General features: G+C 38.4%; 1 protein-coding gene across 15 annotated transcripts in view; it reads right to left on the bottom strand.

The window, feature by feature from the left end:
• Nucleotides 1-3,618: 3,618 nt before the first annotated feature.
• CREM (cAMP responsive element modulator) overlaps nucleotides 3,619-21,494 on the bottom strand; it is a 36,468-nt gene continuing 18,592 nt past the window's right edge. For 6 of the 15 annotated variants that reach the window (XM_052806074.1, XM_052806114.1, XM_052806051.1 and 3 more), the window contains 3 exons: nucleotides 15,221-15,409; nucleotides 6,433-6,589; nucleotides 5,330-5,579 (listed from right to left, as the gene is read on the bottom strand). In XM_052806074.1, coding sequence (XP_052662034.1) covers nucleotides 5,375-5,579; nucleotides 6,433-6,589; nucleotides 15,221-15,409 — 551 coding nt within the window. In that variant the 3' untranslated portion in view covers nucleotides 5,330-5,374. Of the gene's footprint in view, nucleotides 4,740-5,329; nucleotides 5,580-6,432; nucleotides 6,590-9,189; nucleotides 9,223-11,222; nucleotides 11,731-15,220; nucleotides 15,410-21,494 lie in introns of those variants that run through there. The other 9 variants (XM_052806082.1, XM_052806122.1, XM_052806058.1 and 6 more) reach the window with 5 other exon arrangements.

Raw genomic sequence — 21,494 nt, 5'->3', positions numbered from 1 at the left:
ATCAAAGCTTGGGCAGTGCTCAAATTCTCCTGTAATAAACAAACTCAGATTCATTTAATGTTTCTGTACTAAGAATAATACTGTGTTCAAAAGGCCTTTCTCCTGTGCCACACCATGCATTCTGCTTCACAAATCTGAACTGGAATCAGATTCCTGTGGAAATTATATTGGTATCTAAAGCTCAGAGCTATGTTTTTATTAAAGAAGTAGGTGCTTCCCAGCCTTGTCAAACGAGACAGTGACCGCCATTGAGTAAGATAATTAAGACTGAACATCTCTTCAGTTGCTATTTGTACATTCTTAGCAACCTGTGAGAGTAGAAACAGCATCAAATTGTGGGAAAAGGCATTAAAACTAACACCACACATATGCTACAAGACAGAAGGTGGGTTTTGGTCTTGTGGTCAAGAAGTTCTTTGGAAAGAGTACTGAACCCAAAGCCTGGTTCAACTGAGAACTGAAGTAGTAAAATGGGGACAGAGGGCAAGTCCCGGTACTCACATAAACCACAAGAGCCACTGATACTGTGTTTCCTCAGGTATGTAACTAACAGCCACATCACAGACCTTTCATAAAAAGTCAACAGTTAATTTGCATGCTCGCACTGTGCAATTTTAGATGATAATACTTTTAGGAAAAGGGATGGATCTATCATTTACACAAAGAATGAGACATGAAGAAACTCAAAGGGACAGCTTTTCCAGCCATTATCACTAAAGAAAATAATTTGAGCTCAGTGTCTGATCCACTTGGTAATTCTCTGCAAACAGACTGTTTGGCCTTTGGATGAACCAAAAGTGGTCACAAAGTGGAGAGGCAGACAAAATGCAGAAAGCAGTTTCCTCTCTCCCATCAAAATGTATCCTCAGGAAAAAGATCGTTAACTGATTTAAATAAAACCCCTAAGATTTACCCTAAGAAGTTCAACGCAAACACTATAAACTGACCTTTTCTTGGCCTGGCATCCAGAACATGGGTGCCATTATACAAGCATAGGCAGTTTCGCCCGGACTGTTAGGCAGCACAGCTCCAAAAATGTGTTAGTGTCACCTCCCAAGAACTCTGGCAGTTATGAATTCAGACCCCAGTCAAATTTCAGTTTTCTTCCATGAAGAGTAAGACGTAACAATTAATAGTTCCAGCCATTTTCACTTTTTCTGCCCTTGGAGAGGAGCACTAGCAAGCACAGGACTTACAAACAAATGCAAGCTTGATGGACAGCAAGTCGAAAGAAAAATTCTCTTCTCATTCATAGCACGTGTGCATCTACTCTGGATTCTAGTGCTGACATACATTCAGAACCATAACACTGACGTAGAATAAAATGAGCCCCAGAACTAATCTAAAACTTGAGGGCTGTATTGACACTTTAAAGAGAAAAAATAAACTTAAGGAAGACTTAATATGATTTATTTTCCTTTATAATCTAAACTAATTTGTATATCCTAGCATATATCCTATCTACCACTTTAATCCTTTTATATACTGCTTGAACAGAGATGCAGGCTCCAGCAGTCCCATCTCACAACAGTATTTTGGTATTATTTCTCTGACAAACCCCCGTGGTACACTGACTTTTCCTTCAAATCTTTGTTTAATCTCAAGCAAGTTTCTCACAAAGTTTTCAATGTACATATCTCAAACCAATTCAGAACTGGATTTATTGTTTTAAGTTGGAATTTTTGCAGTAGTAATTCGACAACAGATTCTTGGCATTTGTGCAGACCTGCCTTTGCTCATTTTCAAATAAGTTACTTCCTTCACCACAAGATGCATCTTGGTTCTAATTTACCGACCATAAATCTTAAATGTTCTTATTCACCAACGAACTCATTCTCACTGTAAAATACAGCAACGTGTGTTGCTAATACTGTCAAAATCAATCCTATACCAAACTGAACTACTGACAATGGAAGAATAATATGTCATAAACTTTTTTTCCCCTAGTCTTAGTCTAAATGAGCCAGGTTTTGTGCAGCTGACTTTTCTGAAGCAGGACACTTTTCTCTGATTCAGATAAACAGATCAAATGGAGTCTTCCAGAATGACCAAACACATGCCAAGAGTACTTGGGTTTAGCTCCCATTACTAACAAACTTCCCCCCCCCCCCAAGTAATTATTTAAATAAAAAATAAACATTAATCAAATGTTTAAAAAGTATTAGCAAAGAAATGACTGTAGACTACACAGATGTGGAACAGACAAGGATTCCTCCTATCAAATTTCTAACTACAGTTAGTACCAGATACTATCGGGAAGAAAGAGAAGTTTTTACTGGAGGGACATCCACCATGCACCCAAGTTTCTTTCCACTTAAGTTTCCAAATCCCTTGAGAGTCAGGAGCAATGCCTACCTGTAACGGAAAACATATTCTAGTGACAGAGCCACAACAAACAATTCGCTGGACACTTTTGTTGCAGTCTAGAGGCTGCAACATAGACCTGCAGACTGTACATATCCTGTCCAACTTTAACAGAACCTTTGAATTCTGCTGACTTTAGCTCTTAAGATGTATTTCCAGTGAAACAGATACTTCAAAGTTTACTTTACTTTTGTTTCAGACCTGCAGCAGAGCCTGTAGAACGAAAAGGCAGCCCCTTTCCTTTTTAAATCAACTGATGTGGCTGTAGGAAGTGACAGATAATACCTCTTCTTACAAATGGCCTCACTTAGGTACCTAGCGGGATTTTCAAAAGATTTGAGAAAGTTATCCTGTGTATTTCAAGTAATTTGGGAAAGCTAAAAGAAAACCAGATTTTTTGAAAAGAAGATACACACACATCCCACACCCCAACAATGTTAGAATAAAGACTGGGTTAAATGTGAATTCAGTTTAAATTAAGTGAAGAAGTCTCAGTGACTTTAGTAATGGTATGATTCCATCCCTCGCCGCCTCCACACACACACACTCCCTCCAGTAAAGCCAATTAAGTAGGAACTAAGCCTTTCTTCCTACCACATCAGTAAGGCAATGGTGCTGCTGGTTACAGCAAAGCTCCCAAGTACTCTGCTCATAGACTCTACTGGCCAACAAACAATTAGATCATTCCTGAATTAAAGAAATACCCAGAAGCAATTTTGCATAAGCACTATTTTTCTTTCAAAGCACAATGGAAAGTTGGCACATACTGCATTTACCAGAACTGTAATCTGGTTTAAGCATGGGTTTATTTTAAAAATCTTCAGCTCTCACCTATAGGCTATTCCAGAACCCTGTGAATCAGCAGTTAGTTACTGTTTATTGGAAAGCTTCCTTCTTTAAGTCACCTTTACTTCCTCTCAGTACTTTGCAAAAAAGTGTGAAAAGAACTACACCATCAGCCTGCGCCTTAGGCAACTGCCTACAACTGTCCAGAATCTAGAACATGAAGTACTCAGGATGCAAAACTGAATTGTTATATATAGACCTCTAATAAGTCAAATATTCTATAGACTACAAAATTTTAAGTGAATAGCAGCCATATAACAGACAGCTTCTTTCAGGTATTTACAATATACTTAGCATCACGTCACAAGTTTAGGTAGGCTTTTTTTCCTTTGTCCTCTTCCAGATACTCATGGGTTTTACAGCATCTCAAATAACCAGGTGTTTAAAGGAAATCAGACACTACACAGGTTAAACAACATGGTTCTATTAAAAACTATCTTTAACCATGGCACTCAGTGACAGCAATACAATACTTTTTTCCACAAAGCAACTAATATAAAAATATGCCATAAAATCATCTGTAGACTAGTATGCTAGTACATACATGTAATCATAACATTCTTTTATAAACTCTTTCCTGAGATACCTTGGGTTGTTTGATTTTCTTGTATTACTGGATGCATTATCTTTATGATTCATCTAAAACAACTGTAAAATATTTTGTATGTGCAGGACACTCAGTAACATGTAAAAAGTAGTATGTAAATATATGGCAAAGAAACAGCTCTTAGAAATTATGCGCTTTTTTACTTTGTTACATATTTTTAACATTTGGCTCCTTGGGAGATGGAGGAGAGGAGCATGAAAAACCTGAAATGGGAGCTATGAATTGACAAAAAGCAGGAAAGCATTTCAGGAATGTTAGGAGTTGGAAAATAATATAAATGACACAAAGAGAAAGCCATAATTCATGTCGGCTATGTATTGCCTTATAAAGCAACTGGACATATTTTAGTCAGTTCACAGTATAATAAATATTTTTACTAATCTGCTTTGGAAGAGCAAATGTCTTTTAGGGTTTCAAGCTCCTCTATAAGTTTCTTGTTCTGAACTTCTAGCACTGCAACACGACTCTCCAGACATTTTATGTATTCTTTCTTCCGACGTCGACATTCTTTAGCAGCTTCCCTGCAAAAAGCAGAAGTAAAAAGTGCAAACAAAAAAGCCATTTGCATGCCATTAGAAAGCTCAGCAGAGTATGGAGACTATGACAGAATTCCAAATTTTGGAATATCTCCCAAATCAGTCTGAAAACACTAAGCAAAACTGGGTTCCACAAGGGCCTCAAGTGTCTCTTTCTCAAGTTCATATGGCAATCTGTAGAATTGCTTCCTCTCATGCCTTGATTAAAGTTCATAATAAACGAGGTCCAAATGAAAGACAGTTATTCTGCTTTATGACAATAAAGATCTTTGAGGGCCTTGAGTTCCTCAATGAGAGTCTTGTTTTGGTTTTCAAGCACAGCCACACGATTTTCAAGACATTTGACATATTCTTTCTTCTTTCTGCGACATTCTCTGGCAGCTTCCCTGGAACCAATACAAGGCAAATGACTACAGGAACAGCCACAATATGGCAAAGACTGGATAAATTAAATTACCTGCAATCCCTGCGGTTCCACAATAACAACAACAACCAACAACAACTGTTGCATTGCACAAACAGAACAGCAGATAACAGCCATAAGCAATAATATGGTGAAAATACAATTCAACTAGAACTTGAAACAAATTCAGCATCAACAAATACAAAGATGGAATTAATACACAGAGGAACTGAGAAAAACAGTGAGTAAGTGATAATGACTTGAATTGTACTGAACATTAACACTGAAAGCAGCATTTCTTCTTCCAGTCACATTCCATTTTGTGTGTTTATCAGGAGTGTTATCTTCTGCAATCAAAATCTTAAAACCAAACCCAAAGAATTTACTTTCAGAAAATACAAACATAACACTTCTCTCTTCAGATAAAAAGCTAGATTTCAAGCTTACAACCTGCTGTATTTTTTTACCTAAATGTAACAATCTACAGTAAAATTTAAGTCCAAACAAATACAATTTATTAGCATTTTAGAACTGTCCACCTGGGCACATTTCAGCCATGTGTATCTGGGGGTTTTGTTGCTGGCAAATGGCAGTCTGGAGCCATTCTTGTAGCTCTGCTCAGAATTCTGTTATATTGAAGCTAAACGCTTTGGGTAGTATTTTCAGAAGCATGTGACTGAACAAGCATTCAATTCCAGAAGAAGCTTTAGAAGTACTGGGAGTCCATTTCTTTAACATCTTGGAACATGATAAATTGTCCAATTGTGAGAGTGTAACTTTCCCACAAGTTGTATGAGAGATAGCATAGATGCTAGTTTTAAAACTGAAGAGAGAGGAAACAAAAGGAGGCACAACAATGCAGCGATCCTCGTGAGTAATTTAAAATAAAGGACAGGCATGAGAGCAAAGCAATACCATGAATTCAATCATAAGGCAAGTGGCTATTCAATATATTAGACATCTGCATAGCAGACTATTTCTTCCATTAATCTAACTGCCATTGATAGCAGTGGCTACGCATTTAAAAAAAAGAAAGAGTCCCCTAAGAATAGCAAGATAATGCAGAACTAAGAAACACTAGCATTTACAGCATACAGTCAAGTCCATGCCAACTAATTAAAAACATACAGCCATCTCACACAATATGCCTCACAAAATGACAGGGGCACTGCACAATAACTTATCCCAGTAGCCACGTATTTAGTAAAGTCTGTAATTATCATTCCATCCTAGAATAAGCCTTCTTCACAGCATCATTAATGGACAGCTGCTAATGAGATCCTCAGATATTTTTCCAAACAATTCTTTGTTGGGATGTTTCAAAATGAACAAACCCATCCTGGTCATTTTACTGTCAGGGGAGGGGGGATAAAAATTCAACAGTAAGTATACCTCCAGATCATCACAAAAATTATCAGAAAGGGACAACACTAATACTGATTTCTGAATTACCATAATATTTTAGAACTAAAAATCCATAGTGGTAAGGTCAACTCCAACTTTCCAGAGTTAACAGCCACTACTCAAGGACATAAGGACATGGGATGACTGACAAAGAATTTTTTGCCTTCCCTTCGTCAATCACAGGCAGTGCTCATGACCTTAAGAAGAAAACTTCATTAGAATGTTTTGGGGTTTTTTTGTAATACTGACTATTAATTGTTATATAGTCTTACCTATTTTTCAGAAGTCTCAGCTCTCTCTTGCGTGTTGCCTCTTCTGCCAGCTGCTGAGGGCTATGCAAAGTCCCTGGTGAAGCTGCCATTACTACTCCCTGAGGTAAGGTAGTAGTGGGAGTTCGAATCTGGTAAGCTGGCATGTCTCCAGTGGCAGCTGTATAAAAGAATCGTATTTTAAACTTTATGACAAAAAAAAACCCCAAACCAAAACAAAACAAAAAAAACCCCCAAACAAACAAACAAACAAAAAGCTATGCAAAAGTCTCTCTGGAAATAACAGATTTCTGCTGATGAGTTATCCAGGATCCCTGCTACATAAAATATTTCAAAGGCCTGTAATGTCACAGCTATATTTGTTATCTTACTAGCATTTATTTCCACACTGTAAAATAAGTTATCTAAATTGTTCTAGCATGTGGCCCCATCAGCCAGCCAGACTGAAGCCTGTGAAAGCTTCCACAACATAGGGAGAGCTGTTTGAGAAACACTGTCAGAGCATCCACACATTTCCTGTTTGCATAGTCCCATGAAAAGATGGTCCTGCTGTTGCAGCCACTGAGGTTTATGCCACCCCTGTCCTCTAACAGAGGCTTCAGGAATCAACTTGCTTCAGAAGTCAACTTTCTCCTTCCCTGCAATAGCAACAGTACCAGCCTTACTGCCTCTCCTCCCTTTAGAGCAGCAGTTTGGCAACCCTTGGAAAACCAGTGAGAGCTGCTGTTGTCAAAATGAAGAGGAACAGCTAAGTGCTCATGGTGAATAGGAGTATGTTCCTTGAGCAAGAGGACCACAAATAGGATGCTGCAGCATTAGCAGGGCAAGAGGACGTAGTGGCAGTTGCACAGGAAGCGGTGCAGCTACACAGTAAACCGGAGTGCAAAAGTTCAGATTCAGCTCCTGAGCCTACCAGTTTTGAGCCCTCCCCAAGCTAAACACAGATCTGAAATCTGACATGTTACTGGGAACTGATACCTTTCTGACAGCCTCACCTCATTTCTGTATTTCTGAGGAACTTTGTTCCTACAAGATGTACCCCAACTTTAAAGTCCTAAGTACTTGTGTCTTGTCTGACATAGGGGAAAAAAACCAAACCAAAACACCCCCCCCCCCAAATCAAAAAAATGTATCCCTCTTCAAATTATAAGAAAGTATTTACCTATCCCTTTCCATAAATATTTTATATTATCACAGAACAAAACTTTAAATTTTGTCATTAAAGCAATTGAATATAAAAGATGACATTTCGGAAGCTGTTATGTTATACTTAATTTATACTTTAATTCTTCAAAGCAATATTCAAATAATGGAAAAACTTTACTTTTGTTGTGGTTTAACCCCAGTTGGCAACTAAGCACCACACAGCTGCTAGCTCACTCCACCACCCCAGTGGGATGGGGGAAAGAAGCAGAAGGATAAAATTAAGAAAACTTGTAGGTTGAGATAAGAACAGTTTAATAATTTAAATAAAATAATAATAATAAATTGTAATGAAAAGGAAAATAACAAAAAGAGAGAGAAATAAAACCCAAGAACACCAAGTGATACAAATGAAAAACAATTTCTCACCACCAACATACCGATGCCCAGCCAGTTCCCGAGCAGCAGCCCCCTGCCAGCTTTCCCCCTAGTTTATATGCTGAGCATGACATCATATGGTCTAGGATATCCCTTTGGTCAGTGGGGGTCAGCTGTCCCAGCTGTGTCCCCTCCCAGCTTCTTGTGCACCCCCAGCCTCCTCACTGGTAGGGTGGTCTGAGAAGCAGAAAAGGCCTTGACACTGTGTAAGCACTGCTCAGCAACAACTAAAAACATCAGCGTGTTATCAACATTATTCTCATCCTAAATCTAAAACAGCACTATACCAGCTACCAGAAAGAAAATTAACTCTATCCTAGCCAAAACCAGGACAACTTGGAAAAATAAAACGTAGACAAAAACACTTCAGGGAGGCTGGTAGGTAAAGCAGTAAAGAGACATCAGTCAACTACAAGGGGAAAAAACCAAACCCCAAACCTAAACTTAATAAAAAAATTACTATTATTCTTAAATTAATGCAGGTGCTTCCCTAATTAAATACAAAAAACAGGATCGAGCTGTGTTTAGACTACAATTCCACAGCCATGTCCTGAAATCATTATCAGCTTAAACACTTTGCACCTCCCCCCTCTCTCGGTCCTGCGGGTAAAAGTGTTTGTGGAATTACAAGATGAACTGGACCAGTGAACTGACCTGGGCTGGATAATCCCCTGGGGATGGGGGAGGGAGAGAGGAATCAGCCCAGAACAGCCCTGTGAGCACTAACAGGCAGCCACCATGTACACAGGGCTTGATTGTCTTGTACATCTACAAGAGAATTACGTAACGCTTTAAGTTCTCCACACCTCTTAGCAGTCCCAGTTATGTCAATGGGATGATACTTCAGCTCACTATTTATAAAAATGGAATTTTAGAAACTTTTCAGGCTCACCTTTATGCTGGCCATATTACATAAATTTTATGGACTCTATGGTAAGAACTAACTTTTTCTATCTCATCACTAGGTAAAAAAGAGATGTTATCTTAGTTTGCATTAGGTACAGTTAGTTAGAAATCCAAGTGAACCATTTTGTAGATCAAGTCATGGGGAAAGACCCATAACCCAGGTCACCTCAGCCTGGCAAGACCAACTACTTTTTTGTCTTTGATTTACACCCAGATGTTAGCTAACAGGACTTACTGCTGCTGCTGTTAAGAGGACTCAGTGTGACAATGTACCTGCAACATGGCTTAACAAAAGCAAGTCCCTATCTCAGCTGGGATCAGCAAAAACCACTGTAAGTAACATGTTGCATGAATAGTTTGACCAGGTTCCAGTAGTGTCTGTCCCTGCCTAACAGTTGGCTCGCTTACAAACCTACCAGGGTGGCAACAGCAATAAACAACCATTTTGGTGGTATAGACCTTATAAACACAGATGCCTCAGTTTAAAAAAAAAAAAAAAAAAAAAAAAAAAAGGCATAGCATTGACAAAGTATCTTTTAGTTGTGCTTTATGATCCATTAGGTTCTTTATGATACATTATTGCAAATCAATTATTTCAAAGTCTGCAAATTTTTTTGTATAATATCTCAAAAAGTTACAATAAAATACTGTTTCCCCTGAAAAAGATATTGGGAAAGATGAAACAGGCTTTAAGCAGGGGGGATAAAATACCCTTGAAAAAACTCATAGTTTAAGTCTAGTAATGTATCTACATATTACAGAGAAGAGTACTTTCCATTTCAGCATCTGAGACAAAAATCCCACACACCTTGATCCAGACTGACAAACCTCTGTGGCTGTTTCTAATGAAACTCCATGGAGGTTTAAAGTCAGTCCTAACATACCAGACTGAGCATAACATACATAGGACTGAGACTGTTAACAAAGCAACAAACCTGGACATGGTGTATTTCCCTAACACATTGCCCCAGGTCATCTTTTTTTTTTTTTTTTCCTCCTTAAAATTGCAAGGGAGTAAAAAGTCACTGAAAACCTGAAGCTTTGAGTTGAGACTTGCAAAAAGGAAATTATTAACAGGAAGACAAACAAACAAACACACAACCAGAAAAAAAAACACCACCAAACCACATTCAGAAGAGCACAACTAACCTTGTAAATTAAGCTTTGAGAAATTGAAAAAAAATAAAGCAAAACGTCAACCACCTTGTATAAGCAGGCTCTTGGAAAAAGTAACTTGCTGAACACTAGAGAGCATCCCCGCACTTGAGTTCTTTCCGCGACTATCCAGGAGGAAAAAAAGCCTGGTGCATGCTATGTATCAGTATGTCTGTTCTCCCCTTCTGTGAGTCATAATGATGGGGCTAGATTATCAAAGGATTTTTAACTTCACCACTAAACTGGCTAAACAAGGCATGAATCATTATCCCTTTGAGCATAAAAAACCCCAAAACGTCGACTTGGAGAAGATACTTATCTTTGGATTAATGAAACAATATGTACCAGCAATGAGCAGCAGCACGTAGGTACTGGCTGCGAACTGGTTAACATTACAGATCTGCCGGAGGCAATTGACGAAGCAGAAAGGAACTGACTAAATCGCAGCATGACTTGGAGCTGACGTCAATGTGTATCTTGTTTGGAGTTTAACTTTTCCAGTTCCCTACTGCAACACGATTCCAGGAAATCTAATGACGTCAGCCTTTTGAACTCAATTAGCTGAGGAACAGACCATTTTAACAGTGGAGGAGAAAACAAGCAGGCATTAACAATACTTAAAATTATTGCTCTCAAATTTGTTCGCGTTCAGTATTTTCTTTAATAATGAAAGCATAGGGTTTATTTGCACTACTGAAACAATGCACACCTTTCTCTTACAGCTATGCTTAAGCCTATTTTAGCCATATAATCTGAAGCGTTTATTGCTAAACAAAAAAGCAGTGTCATTGTTACAAAATAAAGAATTATAAACATAGTAGCATAAATTACTATATCCACAATAAAGAAGAATTTAAAACAAGAGTGGTGGATTTTTCAGCAAAATCCTGCAACAAATAGTAAAGACTAGTTAACTGAATCAATCTATGCAAGAACTCATGCACTAACAGTGATTTTTCTTCCCCCACATGAAACTGTTAAAATTGCCCTGAAATCCTACACTGACTAGATATAACCAGAAGGTATTTGTACCAGTTTTGAAAGATGAAAGAGTTACAGCAACAGGTTCAAAAGAAAATGTCACAAATACCAACTAAACACTGCTTAGACATCCAAAAATATCATGTAAAAAGACTAACAAAATTTTTTACCTGTTTCATCTCCTGTTACAGCCATGATCAGCTTCTGCACACACGATTCTCCTGTTCCTCTACCAGAGCTCAGCATGAACTGTTCCAAACTAGCAAGCATGTGCAGGATTACAGGCAAGAGCACTGACATCACAGTGACCTCACTTGCTTACCACTGTCGTTAATATGCTCTGTCACTGGAACAGCTCACTGAAACTGCAACCCAAAGAACTCCTTTTCCAGTAAACCTTTTTTTTTTTCCCCTCCATATTTCTATTAGCCTAGCTTTGTTCTTTTTCCCTAAATTATTCATAAAGCTACAGAAAACACTCACCACAAAGCTGGCTGTAAAGCAAGACTTGAAAATTCACAGCACTGACTGACAGAAATTAAAACGTGGCTCTAGAATACATGAATGAATCTGAACGATAAAGTCATGATTGGATAGAAAATAGGGAAATTTTTAAAAGACATGCAATTGTTTTGATTGGAGCAGTTCCACTAAGAGGCAGAGAACTCTGTCAGGCAGACATGCAAGACAGGAAAGCTTAGTAAGCTATAACAAATAGGTAAATGAAAGGCTAAAGCTCCCTGCTTTGGGTGGGGAACCCACAACCCACTCAATTTCAGTTAAAAGCTTCAGAAAAGATTGAAGAAAGCTCCAACAAAGTAAGTCAACTTAAAGCTAGTGACTCCAGATGGTGTAACAGACAAAACAGTAACTCTGGGTAAGGGCTACCTCTCCCCCATTCCCTCCTTTTTCAAAATAAGTCCAAGAGAACTGGTTGGCTTTGTTATTTTTTAAAACTAACTAAAAAATCTCAGCTCTAACACAGTCACTCCTTATTTACATCAATTTAAATGAAATTAGTTTCAGACCAACAGTCCAGGCAGTGGTCTGTATGTAGGGCATAGCAAACTTCTAAGGCCTTTGTAATAAACAAATTCAGACTGGTAATTCGTCAACTGTGAAACTATGCCAAGGACAACAATAATGGAAGCATCAACGCAAAAAAGGAGCGCCCTGTGATTACAGGGCCACTTCAGGATCATATGAACAAAAGGTCAGAACTGAAGCACACAAGAAATTCAAGCCACAGATCTCAAATATCACTGACCATATTATGAAAACACACATAGATCCTAACAGAATGATTTTTGATACAACTTCTCTACACTCATTTTCACTGAAATTTAAACAGTTCCTTTTGCTTCAGCTAGCAAAAAAACCCCTTAACCTGTATTAGGAAACTGTCAGGACAGCAGAACTGCCTCTTATTTGGCCTATGAATCTAAACTTGTAGCAAATGAAATATCACTCAGTTGGATCAACGCCTTTTATACTAATCCTTTTTCCCCATCACATGTTATCAAAAAATACCAAGCACAGTGTTTATGTGATGCCACCCATTCTTACATGAAATTCATCAACAAATACTTTAGAAAAAAAATATAAATACATATGCCATCTGAAAGATTCCGAAACAGAATTTTCTGCCCTAGGACTGATATTTGTTGTATTTCTTTTTTTCTTTCTTTTACTTCTATGATTATTACAAATAAAATACATATGCTGTCTACCCAAAATCATTATAAAAATATAGAAAAGTGGAAAGATTACCAAGCAGAATGTTGGTTTCCTATTATAATCTGTGCTATAACAGTATTAGCTGAATAGTCAGCTACAAACTGTATGTAAATGACAAATGTTTATACACTATATTCCTACAGACCTTCTAGCATAGGCAAGATGACGTATAGTAAGGACATATTAGAGACTTGTATATCCAACTAATTGCATTGTCTTGCTTCGTCCTGAATAACTCAGGTTTGTTGACGATATGCAATTGTTATCAGAGATCCGTATTACCATAAACATCCTCAGGTACTCTCATATTCTTTTTATATACTCTTTTTATTAAAGATTTTTTTTTTTAAGATCTTCCAGTATCAATAGCACGTATAATAAGTTGAAACCTTTTATCTTCTCATCATCTCTGAGTTTATGCTCACTCACTATTCCCTTTGTATTTTTCCCTGTATATGTTATGTAGCATTTTTCTTGTGTCAACAGCTATGAGCATCACTAAAGCAATGGACTTTATTTGGGCCAAAGGAACAGAGAATTCCAAGAAGTCAACTTCTCTGAGCATGGACAGAGAACAAATCAATTTAGTTAAAAGTATCTAGAAGCTTCCAGAAATAGGGTATAGGAGGTATTCAGTAACTGTTTCTGAATCCATTTTGAAAGTTTTCATCACAGGCAAGACACTTAATGGGCTATACCATCAAGTAGTCAAGCCCATCACTGAGACTGAATAGGGAGATTAGAGGACAGCCTCATCAGAGGACAACCCTATAATGAAGAGTCTGTAAAGGAAAGCCAGTCAAATGAAATTCACAAGGACTGAAATGCTGCCAGACACAATCCCTAAATTCTGTGCTGCTTCACAGACTGGGGAGGTTTTAAGAAACAACTGAGAAGCTACTGTCTCTGCCCCCACCCCCTCCACCCCAAAGCTCTGAAGAATCAAAGCAATACATACAAAATACTACAGTCAACCTAGAGAGACAGAGAAGTCCTCTAATTAAGGGATGTGTACGCATGTGTATAGAAAACATATTAGACTCATTATCAGAAAACATGCACTACCAGGGTGGGAAATTTGTTTGGGGACAGCCAAATTTGGGTGTTAAGGGTTTGCTAAGAATGTATTCGTAATATTTAAGGAAGTTGTAACAGTACTCTCTGCATGATGAAAACTAACATTTTGCCTATGGGTTTTTCATATTATAGTCTTAGAGCTTCCTTGAAATGCTTCTGAAAAGTCTTGGGAGGACAATGTATGCAAAGAATTAACCAGAGGCAATGGAAGAATTCAAATTTGGTATGATTATTTAGCATTGTTTCAACAAGTTCAGATATCTACAGGCTATTAGCTTTATTTACATCCTGGGCTGCCTTTACAGCAAAGGGAGAGAAACAGCCACTTAAAGGGAGAACTTATTTCAAACATCCATATTAGGGCAAAAAAAGCACCTCAACCTGGACTTCACCAACTACCTCTCATATCTGTGTCTACATTTAGTCAATGACTCTCATCCACTCCATGAATACATATTTAAAGTCTTCCTAGCTCTTCTCATGGTTTATTTCAGATAGCTGTTTTGGCCTAATAGAGCATTCATACAGCCCTCCCCCGCTACTTCTCTGTACAGATTAAAAAAAAAAAAAAAATGGGGACAATAAATTCCCTATATCCTCCATGGCAGCCATTAATTTAGTCTCTCCATACAGAAATCTCTTCCCCATTTTTCAAAGGTTTTCCTCAGCATAACCAAAATCCCAACCCTACTTTGCCTGGTATTGATAAGAATCCAGGATACCTTTGGTTCTCAATCTCCCTCAGCATTTCCAAAAGGCTGGGAACGGTGCAAGGATAAAAAAAATCCTGCATGAACTACAGTAAGGTTCAAGAGTTCACCATTCACAGTTCAATTCCTATGTGTGCATTTTATAGGACCTACAAAGTGTTCTTCCGTGAGAAAACTAGCTTCAGTAAAGGATCTCCTTTCTAATAACTACAAGAGTCATAAGTTGCAAGGAAATTCTGCCCTAAACATATCCAAAGAACTTCAGAACTTGTTTTATTAAGATTGATTAACTGCTGAAAAAACACAAATTACTTTTAATATATTAAAAGAGATGCACCCTCAGCATCTCATGTCAATCTGTAACAGCACCTTTACTGCAATTAAACATATCTCTCAAAGTCTAGACAAAAGAATTCAAAGCAGAAAGTGATTTTATACTGTTATTTCTTCCTCATAACTTTTTTAATCAAAGGAAGTAGCTGCTTTACTGAGCAGAGAAACTGAGTCTCCTCCTAAGACTGCCTTTCATCTTGTGCATAAATATTTTATTTAATAGTACAATAATGTCAACACAATATAAAAAGCCTTTAAAAAATTCATTTTATATGAAAAAACTAAGATGCCGTAGACTAATAAAAATATACCTTGAACAACAACTTGGCTTCCGGGAACAAAAAACTGTTGTGTGCCATCAGGTGATTGTCCTGCATATTGCACAATGGTAGCACCTGGCTGAGGAGTTCCTGAATTTGTCATTGCTAATGTCTGTAGTCCATGGACACCATCAGAGGCTGGATTAGAAATCTGGATTGTACCACCTTGAGTTATAGTAACTAAACATAAAAAGAAAAAGAAAAGTTAGGCAATAGAAAGAGATATAACATATGTTAAAAAAAGCATGTCTCCCTTTTCAAAATAAACATTGTCTGATAGGACTCATGGTCCTCTCCTTGCTTAAAGATCAATTGTACAATAAAACTTACATAATGTTAATACTGATTTCCACAAATATAAAGCCTGTTGTGTAGTAAATGCCATGTGTATAACAGATAAAAAGCAGTGTTCCTGCTTCATTTTATCTCTGTTTCCAGAAATATTAACTCTTCTAAAAGAGTTTTCATACAAGATAAAAGGAAAAATAGTAGCTCCTAGCCATACAGAATCATTGTTGTTTTAAACACTAATGTAAAAAAGTTATTAAAAAAAAAAAGAAGAAAGAAAAAAAGCTATGTTTATGAACTCCCGCAAAACAAAACCCAGGACATCTGACAAAGGAAGACCAAGTCTTCTGACACTCACAATCCTTTCCTTAGTGTGAGAGAAAGTCGAGCCCAGCAATGTTTTTCCAAGTTCTACAAAGCTGTAAAGAGTTCAATACTTACATAAAAAGAGAAACAGAACAAAGTTTCCCCCCTCCCCCTCCATGTAATCAGCAATATGAAAAATGCAAATATACTTTCCCCATTAAAAAAATCATAGCATTCCTCACCATAATTTAATTTTTAGACAAAAATCAAATTCCCTAGAGAGGTTATTAATTGCATATTCCTTTTGAAATTAGCATTGTCTTTGCTAAGAGCAGAAATATTATGGAATGGTTTGGGTTGGAAGGGACCTTAAAGATCATCTAGTTCCAACCTCCCTGCCATGGGCAGGGACACCTTCCACTAGGCCAGGTTGCTCAAAGCCCCATCCAACCTGGCCTTGAACACTTCCAGGAATGGGGCATCCACAACCTTTCTGGGCAACCTGGTCCAGTGCCTCACCACTCTCACAATGAAGAACTTCTTCCTTACATCTAATCTAAATCTACCCCCTTTCAGTTTAAAACCATTATCTCTCATCCTATCGTTACAGTCCCTGATAAAGAGTCCCTCCACATCTTTCCTGTAAGCCCCCTTTAAGCATTGGAAGGCCACTGTAAGGTCTGCCTAGAGACTTCTCTTCTCTAGGCTAAACAAGCCCAACTCTCTCAGCCTATCCTCATAGGGTAGGTGTTCCAGCCAGCCCTCATCATCTTCGTGGCCCTCCTCTGCACTCAATCCAACAGGTCCGTGTCTTTCTTATGTTGGGGGCCCCATAGCTGAACACAGTACTCCAGGTGGGGTCTCACAAGAGCAGAGTAGAGGGACAGAATCACCTCCGTCGACCTGCTGGTCATGCTTCTTTTGATGTGGCCCAGGATACGGTTGGCTTTCTGGGCTGCAAGCATACATTGCTGGGTGATGTTGAGCTTCTCGTCAACCAACACCCCTAAGTCCTTCTCTGCAGGGCTGCTTTCTATCCACTCATCACCCAACCTGTATTTGTGCTTGGAATTGCCCCAACCCATGTGCAGGACCTTGCACCCGGCCTTGTTGAACTTCATGAGGTTTGCACAGGCCCACCTCTCAAACCTGTCAAGATCCCTCTGGATGGCATCCCTTCCCTCCAGCATGTTGACTGCACCACACAGCTTGGTGTCATCGGCAAACTTTCTGAGGGTGCACTGTCCATGTTGCTGACAAAGATGTTAAAAAATACTGGTCCCAATACAGACCCCTGAGGGACACCACTCGTCACTGGTCTCTAACCAGATACTGAGCCGTTGACCGCAACTCTTTGAGTGTGACCATCTAGCCAATTCCTTATACACCGAGTGGTCCACCCATCAAATCCATGTCTCTTATGCTAATTACAATACTCCTGGAACTTTTAGATGAGAACCCAATTCCCAAGAAGTAACAAACTTCTTTCTCCCCCCAAAGATATTTAAGTTACAGTCATTGTCATTGTATTTGAAGTGGTCTGAGATGGCACAAAAGTCGTATATAAGTACAGATTCAGGATTGCCAACTCCTCTGATTTCACTGCCAGATTCACAATCTTTGATGACGTTCTTCAAGGTTCAGCTCTGCTTATCTGAATACATGACTTGTTGGATGCCCATGTGAATTTTGGAGACAGTTGATTTCCAATGTTCTGTCTTGACAATAGTAGGTTATCTTGAAAGTACAACATCAGATAATAACACTTCAAAGAGCACTGAGATATTAACAGCTGATTAGTAGACTGTTATTAGTAAAATTAGACAACAGTAACTATCTACTAGAAGATCAGCTAATTTTTTCAGAGTGTAGTAGCTACCAAAATTGCCAAATCCCAGCAGCTAAATTAGCTTCTTTTTGGGGAAAATGGGGAATTCCTCTCATGCTGAATGAAGCATAGAGCCCTATTTGCAATACTAGAACAGGGTTCAGCATGGACCTCCAGTCCTGCCCTCGGAATGGGGAATATATAAGGTAGGAACTAGCTGGGTGCTGCACACAGGCTCCGTAAGGCATTAAGGGAGGGGAAGAAAAAAAAAAAAAAAAAAAAGAAAAAAGAGCAAGGTGATGTTTCAGTCTGGCCTCCAAAGCAGAAAGTACCCCATTTGGGGGCAGGGTAGAAGAGAGAGAAGCTAGAAAAATGATCGTCTCCTCTATTATTCATGAGATCCAGGACAAGAGCAGGCTCCCAGGAGCATGCAAGCTTCCCAGCAAGATTTGTCACCTCTACCTCCCAGACAAGTTATACACAGCTGAATTCTGCCTCCCACACAGTTAGCACCAAAAATGGTATGTCTACACCATCACAGTACCATACCACATAAAAAGCAGTCAGTTTGGGTTCCTGAGCAGTAAAACATCAGCACAGAATCATACAAAGTTCTTGGCTCCACAGTGAGCCTGGGTAAACAATTATGTCACAGCTGTCCCGCAATTATTCATTCAGATCACAATCCAGTACTTTATAAACAAGAGTGAATTAACTCCAGTAACCATCTCCCTTACAGGATTGATTCCTGACATATTACCAGAACAACACGCTGCCCCTACCCCATTCACTGTCCTGATCTCAACCACTGCACAGACTCTGTGCACACTGCACAGGAGCTCTACTGAAAACTGGGCCTTCTATGAAGAGTACAGGACTTTCCTGAGCAGTCCCTTGAGTCGTACAGCATGCAGGTGAATGGATGTAAGTGGCATCTTCTCTTCTAGCTAGGACTGAAGATGATACTAATACCATTCTCTGAGTATGACCAACAGCTCTAATCCAGAAAAATCAGATCTTTCCCTCCCTTCCAAAACTGGGAAGAGCAACTACAGTTTGTCTTTCCCAAAAGATTTCTTAATTCTCCAATTGTTAAAAACCTGTCCTAAGACAGCAAGCAACCCAAACAGATGGCAAAAGAACTAGGAATTTTCATTTCCCCTGTATTGTTTCAGACAGAACATCATGATATGCACAAGTAGGTAAAGGGAGGGGGGGGTGGAGGGCAGTTGATTCACACACTCCAACTGAACAAACAACTCTTGCATGGTTAGACCACCACCACAGGTGAGGCGAATCAATTTTTTTTTCAGTATTCAATAACCAACATGACAGAACTACAGCCAACAGAGCAGGTTTGTAGTCAGATTGGGCTACAAGGCTCATACGCAAGACACTGCCTTATGCAAAACTATCCATTCCCCTTACAGAAAGATAACACATGTGTTGATGGAGGTAACTGGGAAAGAGATTTTATCTAGCTGGTCATGCCTGTCAGTCTGTCTGCTTCCATAAGCCAAAGCCAAGAACCTCTGAGGAAAAAGATATTTGGAAACCATGGCAACGTACTGTTTTGGCTGCTAAAAAGTAAGCAAAGAACAGCCATCGCTGCTGCCAATAGAAAAAAAAATATATATATATTTGTTTTACAGAAAAGTTTACTTATCAAGTTCTTCCAAAAATAGTCATCCCAGATGTCTAGACACCAACATACAGTCGAAATTATCTTTTCAACTAAACTGCCTTTCCTATGCAGGAATAGAGAGAACAGTAGAGAAAATAAGGAACCAGTAAATGTAGTAATGTATAATATCTGTTTTAAACCAGGGCACAGTACAGATGGCTGTAGTGACACTGCAGGACCAGTTCTTCATTGTCATGGACACTGTACAACCTTAATGCATAAACTGCTGGATGCCTGCACAAGGGAACCCATGCAACCAATGCTGGCCAAGAAGACAGGAGTACTCAGATACAATAATGATAAGCAGAAGTCAAGACCTATTGACAGGAGACGTGAAGATAAAATAGATACACATAGTTACCTTCTGCATCATATCCAGACTGAAATCAATACAGGATATGCTGCATTCCCACACAGTGTTCCCGGTTTTAGCTAACAGCAGTTCCTGAGGATCACAGGCAGCCAACAGGACGGCTGCTCAGAAATGCTGCAGATCTGTGCCTTATATGTCTAAGGACTAGAAGTCAACAGTCAAGCTCTCTTTGGTAAATTTCAAATTAAGACTCCCTCTACTACAAGGAGATGACCATCATTGCTACCACTTCATACCAATTTTTCCTAAACAGAATTAGAGAGAACACACAGACTTCACTGAAGCAAAAGCTGTGTGATATTTTAGCTTACAAAGTTGAACTGGGGGGGGGGGGGGGGGGGGGGGGGAATTCAAATTAATGAACTAAAAAATTGGGTAAGAAAAACCATTTCCAGGAAGACAAAGCTCTCAAAATAAAGTTTTTGAGCCAGAATCAGGAGAGTCCATGAAGGCTGACATTGCATCCTGAAGCAATGCCTCATTATGGCCGAGAACCTATTTAACAAGTTAAGTTAACTTAAATATACAGCACATGTTTTATGTTATGACTATAACTTATTCAGAGAAAAAGCAGCATAAAACAGAAATCTTCTATGCTTGGCTCATGCAAAAGCCAAGTTTAAATTAAGTTAAATGAGATTTAATTAATTTTTGTGGACTCTGTTAATTCAAGCACATTGTTGGTGATGCTTTCTGTTGCTTGATTTTTCAGAAGTAAATGTTTGATTGAATAAGAAAGGAAAAACTGAGTTTCATTCTTCTTTTATACACTTGCCTGTCACTATGATTTATAGCTATGTTCAGATTAAAACATCCTCAATTAAGAATCATCTCCTGCAAGTCATTGCTAGTAAAAGTACAACTCTGGTTTCCTAGAGGAATCTATGATTAAGAAACCTAAACTCCTAATTTCTTAGAAATCCTAAAGGTTTGAAGGCTCACTAGAACATAGTACAGACACTACAGCACTTCTTTTTAAGCCTTGAAACTGCATATATTTTTTTTTTTAAACTAAACATAAGCCAACCCAAAAATATAATTCAAAAGCTGAAGAAAATAATTTCATTTGGTCAAGAATACCTGCCAGATTCTGTACTGGATAACTGTAATTTAACATGACCACAAGTCCACAGAAAAGAGCACTTCAGATGCTGGACATCATAAAGCAGACATTTATTTATGTCTGTACCTTACAGACAGGTTAAGAAAAGCAGGTTAGGAGCCCAAGCATAATTACTTTCTATGCTGAAGGGGTAGATAATATTATAGGCAGATTCTGCTTTCTCAGAGTTGATAATTACTTTAGTTGCATAAATTAAAAATAACTGAAGAATTCTAAGGGTGACCAGAATACAAGTAGAGAGCCATTCTATCCTCTCTTATATGCCATTACAATGTTTTAATAGACTTCCTCTGTTCTGTTGTTTCAGGAAAAAAACGCCACATTTCTTTTGCAATTTTCCTGTCATTATATTGAAGGAAAAATACCTGCATTTCAGTGTGTCTACACATGAAAAGACATGAAAAAAAAATAACTGTAGGAATGAAGCTTTATCCAATACATAATTGAAAAAAAAGTTATTAGAAAGTTATCCCTTAGATGATACATGATTAAGCCCAAGAAGCTATGGGGAACAAGTTATGCAACATTTTCAACATAAAGGCAGGAATAAAAAAACCACCAACCAAATCCATAGAACAGAACTGTGAATCTAACTTTTAACTTGCATTTGGATGAAGTATCAAATGTTGGATACCACGATTTAGGTTAATTCTGCAGTTAAAG

This window comes from Harpia harpyja, chromosome 1 (assembly GCF_026419915.1).
Source record: "Harpia harpyja isolate bHarHar1 chromosome 1, bHarHar1 primary haplotype, whole genome shotgun sequence".
NCBI lineage: Eukaryota > Metazoa > Chordata > Aves > Accipitriformes > Accipitridae > Harpia > Harpia harpyja.
This window is presented reverse-complemented; position numbering and strand designations above follow the sequence as displayed.